We start from the raw sequence: 14560 nt of genomic DNA on the forward strand, positions 1-14560 counted from the left end.
TGGCTATGGAGGGAGTATCATGTGCTCAGACAAATTCAAGTTTACACCTTGCTTCCCTTGTGCTTGGTCCAGTTTGGGCAGTAACTTCTCACTGACATGAAGTGGATGCTGCAAAGAGCACTAAAATCTCTTAGATATATTAACAAAAAATAAGACAAGGATACCTGCCTTGTATCTGAAAAATAACTATAGAACAATATAATTTATGACATTAAATTCTGACATATCCCTACTCGACAGTACATAGGGATTTAAGGTGTGACTTTGCTGCAGAAAGCTTACCTGAGACACAAAGTAGCAGCCAAAGCAAAAGTAAATGGAGCTGATGTTACAGAAAAACCTGAGAGACTGTAAAATACTTAGAAATAGAGTGTAAGTCACAGAGAGACAGAGCAACATGCATAGATGAAATTGGCAAAATAAAGTCATGAGTTATGATGGATCTTAGGACAGGAGGAAAGATCATGCTGTCCTTGAACATACCGTAAGAAAAATGTCTCCACAAGCTATTGCCTTTCATATTAAATCACAGCAAAATGACAGATTGTGTGGGTGGGTAGACTTGTCATTTCAGCTTTTCATCCTGGACTCTGGGTTGTATTTTTGATTTATCTACTGAACAATATGAGTTGTGTTACAGTCTTTTCTGTGTCTATGTTTAGTGTAAAAATGGCAACTTTTATTTTACAAAGATACTTTATACCTTGGTAATCCAATAACAAGTTATCCAAATTTTTACGAAATCAAATTTCTATGCTAGGACTTTTTCTTGGTTTTACTGCAACTTCTCATTTTTTACACGGATTAAACAAACAAGATATAATAGGTTAAAGAGAGGTGCTGGTAGTCAGATTCTTTGTCAACCCAAGGCTAGCTGTTTTCCCTGGTTTCAAGTCTTTATACCAAGCTAAGCTAAGCTAAGCTAACTGTCTAACATAACAGGACAGATATGGGAGTGGTATTGATCTTATTATCTTACTCTGGGCAAGAAAGCGAAAAAGCATATTTCCCAAGATGTCAAACTATTTCTTAGATACCTTACGAGAGAGCGGGATAAAAGGTAAAAAGAGCAGGAAAAGGAAAGAATGAGGAGGGGGAAGAAGGATGACCCTGCCATTAGTCTGTGACTCTTTGGTGTGCGGTAGAGCTGACACTGTCATCTTCCCTCGAGCCCCTTTAGCCACTCATCTGTAGCTGACCATGCACTGGCATGTGGGCTGCTTCTTTCATCCACATCAGAGACACTGTCTTCTAAAATTTCAAGCGGAATTCAACAGTTTTGTGCCATTTTGCTGCTCTGCAACTTGATGGCACCTGGTTCTATAAGACAGCTTGAGTCTCCCTGTAATGATCCAAGATCCATCAGATTCCTTCTCCTGCATCTATATTCATCCACTGAGAGTTTAATTTAGTCAGACATCAGGCAGCCTATCCAAGCTCATAGCTGCAGCAAAGCACAGCAGAATGCAAAAATCAGAAAATGGATCTGACAGTAAATGTAATATATGCTGATAATATTTATAAATCCTTTGAATTAGACATTGGGAATGTGTAATCTATTTAATATTGCAGTAACAGTGCATCATGTCAAGAATGTGTCACATTGACATCTTGGAGCCTCCCTGTGAGGTGAACCGCTCATAGTTTGTTTGCTGGGTGGAAGTTATGCTGGGAGGCTGTCAGAGCTCATCTCGGTTAGGGTGACATGTGCTTGGGCACACTTGCAGTATCACGAAATCACATCTCTGGCTTCTGATGCGTATCATGTCCCTCAGGCATTTAATAAACAAGAAAGCTAGTTTTGTTTATCATCTGTTCTTCCCCTTTTCAAGATTTCAGCAACTCTTAAATCATTCAGGGTCACCTGGGGCTTTGAACCTTTAAGTCCGATAAATTGATACATGCAATAGTTGAAACAGTTTGTTTACCAGATGAATTGACTGAAAACTGAGAGGGAATTCAAGAATTCAAACAACAAGGCATGCCTTTTTCCATTAACACACAAAGCCCGTTCTGATATTTGTTGTTGTTTTTTTCTTGAATAAAAACTGGAGCAAAATCTTCCACAATCTTCCCAGTGTTTTTTTGTGAGGGCATCATTGCTCAGAAGACAAACCTGAGGGTGAAACAGCAGCATGGTGAATTAGTACAGCCTGCATTGAGACTGAGAGATTCCTAAATACCGAAGATGAAATATGGGGTTTCCAGATTGGCACCTACCCCAGTTTTAATATTCTCAGTCACTGAAATAAAATTAGTGGCATTAAGTCCATATTAACTGAGCCGAGCATTTAATAAAAAGGCTTCAGTTGATTGAAGGAAAACAACCAACTAACCATTAGACTTTTCCATCATTAATGCTGCATTTAAGAGTGCAGACACACAGTGGGAATAGAAAATACATTTATTTTATCTTCACTTCATGTTGTTGACATACTCATAATTGATCTGTGCAAATAGGCAGTGAGTCATGCTCGTGCACATGATGTACACATGCTGGGATGTGGCTTGAAAAGTGAAGTCTCCCATCCAAATAATAGGCTATACAGTATGTATGACTCACTGTATTAAAGATTTTAGGAAAGTAATTCTCAATGCTGACTACCCTCCATGGTCCAAATGTTTTTCGGTGTACTGACTTGTTTTTAATTTTTTCTTGCTTCTTAACCAGTATGTTGGTCTGTCTTCTCAACATGAGGGAACAGTATCAGCAGTGTCCTCTCCAAACATGATCACATCTTTACAACTGGTAAATGTGTGTTGTGAAAAGGCACTGGGTGAATCGTGTCACACATCCACAATGAGGCAGAGAAACTAGAGAAACCAGTAAAACATTAGTTTATACATTTATCTCTGCTACATTATTATTTGTTACAGCTGGTGAAGGCTTACTCTTCAGTCCCTCTGTGGCACACCTGGAGGTTTCCATGAGGAGCAATCGTGGGATGCAAAGAGTGAGAAGGATTGTCTTGTATTCTTTGCGGAAGTTTTGGTTTAATAGTCCGTATATGATGGCATTGAGGCAGCTGTTGAAGTACGCCATAAAGTAACTTGTGACAAAGAGCCATTCAGGTATGTTGGGAGCAACCATCATAGGGTTTATAGCTACAGCCAGGCCTATGAGGTTAAGTGGAGCCCAGCATACTGCAAACAACACAAACACCATAAACATAGTCAGGAAGTTCCTCACATCACTAGGTTTCAGTTTGGTCCTTTGCTCTGGTTTAACCCGATGTTTTACTTGAATCACCAGCACCCATATCCTCATGTAGCAGTAGGACACCACCAGCAGCGGGATCAGAAAGTGTATAATCACCACTGAGATAGTGTAGTATGAGCTGACCGTCTGGGCGAAGGTGCAGGAGTAGATGCGGGGATCGTACTGCAGCGAGCCCACAAAGAAGTTGGGCACTGTGGCGATGGCGGTAAGTAACCAGGTGAGGCCCACATAGCAGCAGGTGTTCCTCAGACTGTACAGACGGTCATAGTGGAGGCTGTGGCAGATGTAGCAGTAGCGGTTGATGGCAATGGCTGTGATGTTGAAGATGGAGCCGATGACGCTTAGGCCCATGATGAAGCCGCTGACCTGGCAGTGCAGGTCACCCATGGTCCAGTCATTGTGGAAGATGGCTGTCAGGACCAGAGGGTAGGGGTATAGTGCCACCACCAGGTCTGCTACGGACAAACTCACCACGAAGATGTTGCCTGGAGAAGCAGGAGAGATTTAGATAACAGACAAAACATGACCCAAAACTGGTATATAATTAAAGCATACTGCACTCCTTTTTCACTTTGTGCTCCAGGTTAAAATAAACTGGGTCACTGGAGGTACGACTGTGACTTACCATCATAAAAGAGCAGCTTCATTGTGCCCTGTGAGGCTCATTTTGAGGCTTTTACCATATACTCTCCACTGCACCAATGTGGAACCAGGCAAATGCTCTCAGTGTTGCAACCTCTTTTTTTCCTCACTGTAACTGTTTTTAAAACTAAAAACATTTTTAGTCAGTTCACTACTTTGGTGCAAACGGAAATATCTCAACAACTATTGGATAGAATGCCATGAAATTTGGTACAGACATTCATGGTGCCCAGAGGATGAATCCCACTGACTTTGGTGATACTCTGACTTTAGCACCACCGTGAGGTTCACATTTATGGCGTTGAGTGAAATATCTCTTGGATGATGATTATCATGAGTTATTGTACAGACAGTCATGTCCCCTTCAGGATGAAATTGTAATAATTCTGTGATCCTTTGACTTTTCATCTAGCGCCATCATCAGGTCAAAATCTTAATTTGTCCAATACTTTGGTTTATGTCCAAATACATTCAAAACTAATGACATTCCCATTAGCCTCAGCTGTACTTTGTGTGTTTAGTGCTAATGATAGAATGCTAACACACAAAACTAAGATGAACATGGTAAATATTAAACTTGCTAAACAACATGTAACCTGTTAGCATTGTCATTGTGAGAATGTTAGCATGCTGATGTTAGCATTTAGCTCAAAGCATCTCTTTGCTTCACGGTAGCCTCACAGTGCTGCTGACATGGCTGTAGACTCTTAGTCTTGTTTATAACAATGTTTTATTTAGCAGGTCCATCACAATAAAATGCTTAAATCAGTTCTTGTTTTAAAGCATCACTGCCCCCAGGAACAGACAGTTTAAGCAAATAAAAACCAGGACATGGGTGATTTTAGCGTCCGATTACATCTAAACAAGTTCCGGTCCTTGTGAGGTCTAAGCTCATTCTAGTGTGACACTGGATCTCCTCAGAAGACATGAATCATAGAAAATTATGTCTGATGTCTTGTTGCAGTGCAGCTGTTCTGGGTGAATAAAAAAATAAATCCAATTGTAATGTTGTGTCAGATAAGATAGATAGATAACAAGAACTTAAAGTGGAGCCACAACGCAATTGAATTGGTGTTTTCCAAAAGAAGCATTAGCTTCCCATAACTTTCGAGTACACGTTGTTCAATAAAGGGTCTATTGTGTGTGCGAGCTACACATTTCAGGAGTCAAGATTTGTGATCAAGTGGAGATTTTGCCCAAATAAACCCAGTGTTTTTGCCACCATTAAATACAATTTACCCAGCTTTTTAGAGATAAAACCCTTTATCATATAATTAGTACTCCATATAGTAAGTAGCATCAAGCTGACAGAAACTACAGTACATAACATAAATAAACCAGTACAAATACATGATTACATACTGCTTGTCATTCCCCACTTTGAGCCAGTTTCTCATGCACCATTACATCACTGGTTGGAATCTAAACATTTCTGTTTTCTTTAAGGATTATATATAATCTGCCTCATTTTAACATTTTGTGTCCGACATTGGGGTGATTCCAGGGTTGATATAACAAACTACCTTCTGAAGTTGAAACATGAAGGTGCAAGGTTCTTGCTCACTCAGGCAACAGCTGAAACAACAGTGTTGACTGGCAGATATTTTGAGAGTGGATTTAAAACACATGTTCCCTGCACCCCGAGGACAACACTGCTACAGTATGTTTGTTTAGCAACCAGTCTAATTTTAATTTACTCACCTGAACTTCATCGAACGTGGTAATTAAGAACATACATTATAAAACGTTACAAAAACAACTACATGTAATTTTATTTACCTTCCTAACTTGACTTAACTGATATTTAATTTTAGATGAAAATCAGATGTTGGTTTCACATTTTTCCACAGATCTGGCACAGATGTTCAGAGACAGTCGATTTCCAAGTTACTAAAACAGCACGAGCCATCTCTGAAGCCTGCTGAGATAAAAAATAAAAGCATTTGTGCTTCATCCTCGAGTCAGCTCACTGGGCAAATCTGTCATATTGTATTTGTGAAGCTCACAGTGTTCGCTGTGTGCATTTGTCATTGTGCAGAGGTTTGATTCCTCCCTGACATCATGCGGCTCAGTGTTATCATGTGCACAGGCTGGACAGGGCATACTACAGCCTTATAGCTCTCTGGCTGAACCCTCTCTCCCCCTTATTGTCAAGAGGATGAGGTAAGTGCTAAAACACAGCTGAGAGGATTGCTGTGAAGTGGCCAGATGACTCTTTGTTTTGTTGGCATCCATTATTAAAACACAGGACGAGCCATTATGTTGCGTGTATGTCAAGCCGGGGAACAACGAATGTTGAGTAGGACCCAATTGCAGACACAGGAGCAGAGCAGAGCAGTTTAGTGATATTTATTGAAAAGGTACAATGCTTACAGGATAGTAACAGGCAAACAAATCCAAGGGCAAACAGAAAAGTCCAAACAACGGGCAAGGTCCAGGAAAAACAATGATCAAAAACACCAGGAGACTAAAATACCAGAACAAGGCTGGGATGCTTTACACAAGGTATAAAGAGACATGGGAACCACACAGACTAAATATACTCAGGTGAAGGGAGACAACGAGACACAGGTGAAACTAATCAGGGTGGAGCAAACAATCAAAACTGGTGGGAAAAGCAAACAAAGACAGGAAACAAAACAACCAGACACATGAGGGGGAAAGAGCTTTTCAAAATAAAACAGGAAATACTATACATAAACCCTCAAACCATGACACAGTACCTCGCACTGTTCATCGTAGAAAAGGTTTCAGTTGTAGTCATCTGGACACTGTTTTCAGAATCAAGAGGTTTCGGCTCCCATCCGGAAGTCATTCTCAATTGTGAAAAAATGGGACGGGAACTAGAAATTTAAGATACTCTGTGTTACATAAGCCCTGCCCTCAGGAAGGAGTCTACCTGAGTATCTGTTGATTAGCTAGTTTCACCTGAAACATGACCTAATTGTTTCCATGGTGGCCCAGTAATCAGTAATCAGGCCTATTGTTTTCTGGCTGCACCTCCCTCATCACTGTTAAGTACCTAATTAGCATATGATTGGCGTGACCAAGGTGCTAATACACTGTGATAGACTTTGGGCAGATTGAATCTCAGACCACCATTTCTGTTCAAAGAGGGGTTTTCTTTTTTCACAAAAAATGGCTTCCTTGACACCCTGTTCAAACCAACTCTTCTCTCTACTTAGAATCTTCACCTCGCTGTCTTCAAATGTGTGGTTTGTAGCTTTTTAGATGCAAATGCACGGCGCTCTGCAATCCTGAGTTAGTGTGTCATCTGTGCTGATAAAGTCTTTTGTGAAGTGGCTGTTTGGTCTCACCTATGTACCGTTCTTTGCAGTTTTCCTCACTGCATTGAATGGAGTAAACTACATTGCGCTGTTTTTGTGTGGGCATCTTGTCCTTAGGGTGAATGAGTTTCTGTCTTAAAGTGTTGCCTGGTTTAAAGAAAACAGGAACATCATGCTGTCTAAAGATCCTTTGTAGACAGTCCAGATACATAAGGGATGGAGACACCGTTCCTTCTTGGTACTGTTCCACTTTTGTCCTGTTTTTTGGCTCTTTTAACTTTGTTGATAGCCCAAGTAGGATAACCACAGGCTGAGAGTGCATTCTGGACATGCCTTTCCTCTTTCTTCTTACCCTCTGAGCCGGTGGGGACTTCTTGGGCTCTATGCTGTAATGTCCGGATTACACCCAGCTTGTGCTGTAATGGATGCTGTCAGTCAAAGAGCAAGTATTGATCTGTATGTGTTGGTTTCCTGTACACTTCTATCTGGAGCTTTCCGTCCTCTCCTCTGAGTGTAGAACAATCAAGAAAGGCCAGGCGGTTCTCTTTGGCGTCCTCTCGTGTGAACTTGATGTCGGGGTCCACAGTATTGATATGCAGGGCTTATGTAACACAGAGTAGCTTAAATTTCTAGTTCCTGTCCCATTTTTTCACAAATGAGAATGATAGGAGCCGAAACGTCTTGATTCTGAAAACAGTGTCCAGATGACTACGACTGGAACCTTTTCTACGATAGAACACTCCTGGACGAATGAGGGACTACACCGCTTCGCACTGTTCAATTAACCAACTTGGCCGACCAGATGCTCATCACACCCAAACTCCCAGCACTCCCAGCAAAACGGTTATTGTTTTAGCGTAAAACAGCCGACCAACAAAGATATTCTCATGCCTGGATAACAGAAGAGAGTCGTGCCCGCTGACATCTTTGGGTGCTATTATTATCAACGAGTGTGAGTTAAATAGAGCTTAACCTGAATGCTGATTTGTTACAGGCCATCAGGGACAGCTGACTTGCAGCCTTTAACTTCTCTGACACCATTAGCTGTTATTATCTGATCATACAGTATCCTCTCACAAAACTGTCAACCAAGAGAAATGTTGCATTAAATCAACTGATTCTTGCTTTAAAGTGTCTCCCGTGAGTTAAGCGAGTGCCCCATGAATGCTGCATCTCTCTCTCTCTGTCTGTCACAAACAATGTTTTTTGGCGAATAAAACATAAATCAAAACAGTACAGCAGAGAACTATTCAGCTATGCATAAGAGAAACAATATATTTGTCACCAGAATCATCCAGCACATACCAGGCTACAGCATATTCAAAAATACATTAGACAGAAACTGCCTCACACCCTCCCTTTCAGCATATAAACCTGTGTATGTATTAAAATAAGTAAAATAGTATACAACCTGGGCATATTTATGGCTCATTTGTTCATTCCAACTGAATAGATCTAAATGGTAAAAAGAACAATGTAGGAAATAAAAAGGAAGTTATGATGGAGCAAGAATCGGAACATAATGAAGATGCAAGTGCAGGAGACAAACAAACCAAAAGACAAAACGAAAGCCTGCTGGCTGAGTCGGTTTTCAATCTGACAGCTTGCATGGCTGTGTGCATGTGTCAATCTCAGGAGTTTATGTTCCTCTGTCAAACCCACCGTCTGTATCCCATCACTCTCACTGCTCATACTGGAAATGTGATATACTACACTTTGATTCACCCGGCTATATTTATACACCTTTGATGGAAAGATGAAATCATAAAAAAGTGTAGGAGGGTTGGCATCGCCTGAAACTGGCTGAATGTCAGCAGCACAAGGCTTATTGCTGCAAGTGCATATCCCAAATTAGATTACATTCAATTTACTCATGTCATGTTGTCATAAATGAGCAAGAATAACCTTTCGGCAAGGGCATTAGCACTAATGAATTCGTAGTGACTACTTCATGAACTCATGTTCAAGGGAAGGGGCAAGAGAATTTTTTCTAAGAGGTTTAACATTAAACTGGCATAAGCTGCCTTTTGGTGATGCGACCTGCTATGAGCCCGGCCAAAAACATCATCGTCATCATTAAAGGCCATCTACCAATCAGACCCCCTATGTCTGAGAAAAAATACGACTCACTGGCCCTGTAAGAAATCAGTCCATCAGGACACAATCAGCGTCTGATCCAACAGTGTTTCACTTGTTAGGTGCCATCCCGGAAACATGAGGATGATAGGGAATTATGCAAATTTGAACAAAACAGCCTCCTACAGTAGAAGGAAAGATTTGGATGTAATGTAAACATAACAGTGCATTTACCGTATCTAGGTGTGGTTTAGTCAGATAATCCTAATCTGATAATACCCCACCTCCACGCTGACGACATCAGAAAACTAAATGTCATGTACTATTTTGTTGTCGGGAAAAGAAGACATGTTTAATGAAGTGTGCTAAGTGATATTCCCCGTGGATCTGTGCTGTCAATTTAAATTGGCTTCTGGTTTGACTCACTAAATCCACTGACTCAATTAACCCCCCTCTGGACAGTCCAGTTTTTAGGTTTTAAACATGACTGTAGAGTGACTGAGGGGATGCAGTGCTTGATTGAACAAAATTCAAGTCCATCCTCAAACTTACACACCACACGACCCACAGCTCCTGACATGGAGGTGCATGCTGCACGCACACACGCACACACACACACATACACACTCAGTCAAGCTCATTCTTTCGTTATTTCCTCCATCTGCTCCCCTTCATCATTTTCTTTCTCTGTCCCTCTCTCTCTCTCTCATGAGTGCATTTTGTGAGTGTATTTTTAGTATGGTTAAACCCAGTGGGACACTCTAGTGTTAACACCCCATTGGCAATCCTATAGTGCCATGCCCTACCCTTTGAAGATGCAGTGGATAGATCCTATTACATTTGCACACTTGAGAGAACCTGCAAACCTGCGAAAATGGAACATATGGTACAGATTCTCCTCAAATATATATACGTATATATCACTCAGAAGATGTAGCCTACCAGCATCTACCAAATGTGTGCACATGCATGTGTTTTTTGGGGGGTTGAGTGGTGGATAGCGGAGGGATATAGGGAGGCAGTGTGCAATGCGAGTGCGTTGAAGTGAAGCAGAGCGGAAAGGTCCTGCTGCTGTGTTTGAGGAAGCAAACTAGCAGTCTGGATAGTGTGTAATGGAGAGAGGAGATGGGATGTTTTCTGCCTGACACACGGGATTCCACAAATATATATATATATATCTGAGTGTAGTCTTTACCCACTTTAAATCATACATCTTACCTCAGTATATCACTCATGCGTCAGGAGCAGAGGATGTTATTATATTATACTGAACTATCACCCCCTCACAAAACAGAAAACTATCACAGAAACTGATTTTTATGGCAGACAGATCTTCCACAGCTGTTTCGCTGTTCTTCAGCTGTGTCCATGCTTTTCCTTTTCGGAAACTCTGTACAATTAAACATTGATACAAAGTGAGCCAAACCTATAAATAGCTTGTTAAGAACAGAGAGGAGATTGATGGTAGGCTAACAGCAGTAGCAGTTTCAGTCACTTAAGGACACACTTAAAAAATAAAAAATGATAGCATGAGATAGAGGCTCTACTGGAGTTTCAGGTTTCTACTCACACATGCTGACCAACAGGACACCACGACACTGGTGAGGACTCTCGTGTGTCAGTCAGTCCAATTAGAGTAGGGGAACAGTGACATGAGGTCTGTAATTAGTGCAGCGTCCATAGTCTACTAGCATGGAGAAGACTTTTGAACAGGCCATTTACTCTTGCCCTCTTGTTTGAGACCAGTCAACTGTGGCATTTTTGCAAACTGGATAATCAAATTATTCTTCGGGCTCCTAAACTTTTTGCCAAACTGCTTTTGGCTGGTGTACATGGGAACACATTGGATGTGTTATGTAATGTATTTGAAATTGTAATTAAAAGCTCATTATTCCAAACACTCGCTGACCTAATCCTGCTGCCTGATTTGCATGTTCTTGTTAGCACCATGTTGTGATCACTGAGTTTAGTCTTTTGCCTCACCAGAAGGCTTTCCTGACTGTACTTTTAACCAAAGAGCTGCTGGATATAATGGGGCATGATCTCCAGGACCTTTAAGTTCAAAGCAGCACAACATCAAATATACAGTTTTTAGAACTATTTGTTCTGTTTTCAACCTCTGGAAGACCTTTTTGACAACACATCACAGTGTTCTGCTCAGTTATTTTTGGAAAACCAAATCACAAGATTTGATCATATAAATAATGTAAAATGTTTTTTTTTATAGTTTTTGTAATTGGAGAATATGCATTATGTTTTCTGAGACTGCTTCTTGTCATAAACACTGTAGGGCTTCAATATATGTTTATTGCTGAGACTGTCCTGTGACTGATTCGTTCATATATATATTTTTGTCACTACTCTAGTTTTTCATGCTAGACAAGAATCAGGCTCTGAATAGCAAGATATTATCTGCTTCTTATAGAAGAAAATGGACACCAACACTGAATTTGCAACCCAAGATATAACTAATAATTGCACTTGTTCAGGGAGTGGGGTGAACTTTATGTTTTACTTTTTAAAAAAGCAAGGCCCTCCCCAGCATCATCAATATTTTCTTTGGACCCTCTGCTGGAAAACACCCTCCCTCCTACTTTTGATAAAACCATTGAGAGGTTTATCTGAGACATGGTGCAAGTAAAGAAGAGTTATACATTTACTGAACTGACTCAATCAGCACTTAAAGTTTGATAACATTTGCTAACAGTAGCTAGCAAAAGGGTGCATTTTATTGCTTGTGACTTCAACTTTTCGTTTGTAAAAAGAAACATGTTTTGTTCTTTCTTTGGAAAGTTACATAGCCTTAATTTGATATATTAATTGAATCATTTTCACAATTAAAAAGGACAAACGGCATGCTGTTTGGAAGGATATGTTCGCTAATAACTAAAATGAGCCAAGTGTTTCTTAAAAACTGATATACTGGGTCATGGAGTTAACTACTTTACCTAAGCTGCTAGTTGACTATGATGGAAAAAATAAAACCCTGATAGACACAGGACTGCTGTCCTCAGCATTTCGTTGCACACATGAAAGCTATCTTTTTGATGTAACAAACTATATTGCATGGGGAGGCTGAAATAAAATATAAATCTAGGGTTAGAAAAAAATTAAAAAGTTAAAGGAATAGAAGACCCTCTCCTTCTCTCCCCAATAACTCAGACTAGCCATCCTTTAGCCAAAAGAAAAATTACATACCCTCACATTTTTCTGATTCCCCGCCACCCCTAATCATTTTCGTACAGTCCCTAAATTCATGAAAACAGACTTAAAGAAACACTTTACCAACTAATTTCCAAAATAGTGCAAGGCACTGGAAATGACAAGAACTGACCAAGTGGCCATTTGAGACAACTACAGGCTAGAAAGTAAAGGGGGAAATTGAATTATGATGGCATATTTGCCAAGAAAGAAAAATGGCATTAAAGTGACCATAATAAATATCGTCTTCACCTTCACACTGTCAGGACACTTCAAATGCAACACGAGAAAATATGAGGTTGTGTTCAACACAAAACCTGTACAAAAGGACATAGAAGCTATACAACAGCGTCTCTCACCTTGGCTGCTCATGGAACACTACAGGTCTTGATATAAGGAGGGATGTGATTTATCTGGGATGGAGAACCAAGGATAATGCCAGATGGAGGAAAGAGGTTGTTATTATTTATGAAGAGATATGAGGGCAGACAGGCAAGGCTGTGGAAACTCCATCACACTGAGACTGGAAGCTCACTTTAGATAGCAGCCTAATTGTCAAACACAGAGGTCACAAGGCACAAGTTGTTATATTACATCATTTTAGGTATGAATGGAGAAGAGCAGGGCATACCACATACTGTAGTTCATTGAGACAAAGATTTTTGCCTTTGGCTTTTACCAAATGTAAATGATTAGACAAATGTTTCTGAAATAATGAAACAAATTCTTTCACATGAATTTTGATTCAATAAGAAAAAGCTCTATTTTGAGTGTCTGCTTGTCCTTAACTTAGGCATATTTCATATATTGACCGTTAAAGCTGCTATTCACATCATTTATTTACATCAGTATATATTTGTGGGGCTATTCCAAAATACACTTTATTAAAAACACTGTATGGTTATCTCTCACCTGCATTCCTGAGCTTTTTGTTCCTGTACACGGACAGGATGACAAGGACATTGCCCAGGATGTCTATCACGATGGTGAAGATCAGCACGCTGGCCAGCGCAGTGGACACTCCAGCGGAGGAAGCGCTCAGTCCGCGGTCGCTCTCATTCCGGGACAAACAGTTCGACCCGTTCACATCCTTCACCTCTAAATCCATTTCCCCTCAGGGTGCAGTGGCCATGGTGGGAATACTCCAATGTTCAGCTGAAAAAAAAATATTTACAGACCAAAAATTCAAAAGGACTGTACTGAAGGGAGTCTTGAACTTTTTGAGGGACTGAACCACACTCCTCCTCCGCCTGTGGAGTAGTAGGAGGAAGACGCGAACCATGACATGACCATTAGAATAGTAATATATTTTACGCATGCGGGGAAATTTACGACGTTCATTTCTAAGGTAATAAAGATGCCAGGAGCTCTAGTTTCACCGACTTCCTCCGTGTGGTCCTCATGAGTCACCAAGGCTCTTCCGGCGCGCTGCTCCAGGAGGGCTCGTTGAAAAGGCATTTGAGCGACCTCCTGTGCGTAATGGAAATGCGAGGATGCGAAGCTCATACACAGGGCAACGGAGAGTCTCGTGTTGGCATTAATATAGACTATATTTGTGTTCAATTTGGTCTGAAGGCATGCCGATTGAAGCGCTTGTTAAAAATCTGTCAGTTAAGATTTTGAGCTGTTTCAAGATTATAAATAGTCTGCATTCTTTGCGTCCTGACCCTCGTCTCTGTACCTGTCTTATTAAATTGCAACCTCAACATCTGACTGAATGTGCAGTTGTGGAGAGTCGTGCCAAATATACTGTATCTTATTTTAACAGCAGCCATTAACAACTTGTCAGGTTTCTTACTGATCTTCATTAAAACAGTGAGCCTCTCCTTCCATGTGCATGGAAATGGCGCCTTCATGTGTTCAATAGAGACTCCTGCAAACAGTGAAAAACACGCAAAAACAACTGGTTAATATTTTACAATTATATGTCAAGAAAGATTATAATTTGTGCATCACAAGTGTTATATAAAGTTCTACATTTTGTGCACCTTAACAATTCTGAAATAATTAACCAAAGCAGTATAAAACATGTTGTAGAAGTTAAACTGAACAATTCCTTCATTTCTAAAAACTGTGCTGTTTTTAATTGAGCCATTTGGTGCTGAAAGTAATGATGACGGGAGATTGGAAGCCT

At 40.4% G+C, this 14560-nt stretch overlaps 1 protein-coding gene across 2 annotated transcripts; it reads right to left on the bottom strand.

Annotated features, from left to right (window-relative positions):
* Window positions 1-2386: 2386 nt before the first annotated feature.
* On the bottom strand, window positions 2387-14153 carry mtnr1c (melatonin receptor 1C). 2 transcript variants are annotated; one of them, XM_044205967.1, is made up of 3 exons: window positions 13339-13476; window positions 12786-12839; window positions 2387-3705 (listed from the first exon to the last, which is right to left on the bottom strand). In XM_044205967.1, exons 2-3 carry the CDS (start codon window positions 12796-12798, stop codon window positions 2840-2842), a joined length of 879 nt encoding a protein of 292 aa, XP_044061902.1. In that variant the 5' UTR covers window positions 12799-12839; window positions 13339-13476; the 3' UTR covers window positions 2387-2839. The 2 variants fall into 2 exon arrangements, with proteins under 2 accessions (XP_044061902.1, XP_044061901.1); XM_044205966.1 differs by lacking the exon at window positions 12786-12839 and having other exon boundaries at window positions 13339-14153.
* Window positions 14154-14560: the final 407 nt, after the last annotated feature.

This window comes from Siniperca chuatsi, linkage group LG8, assembly GCF_020085105.1.
Source record: "Siniperca chuatsi isolate FFG_IHB_CAS linkage group LG8, ASM2008510v1, whole genome shotgun sequence".
Lineage (NCBI taxonomy): Eukaryota > Metazoa > Chordata > Actinopteri > Centrarchiformes > Sinipercidae > Siniperca > Siniperca chuatsi.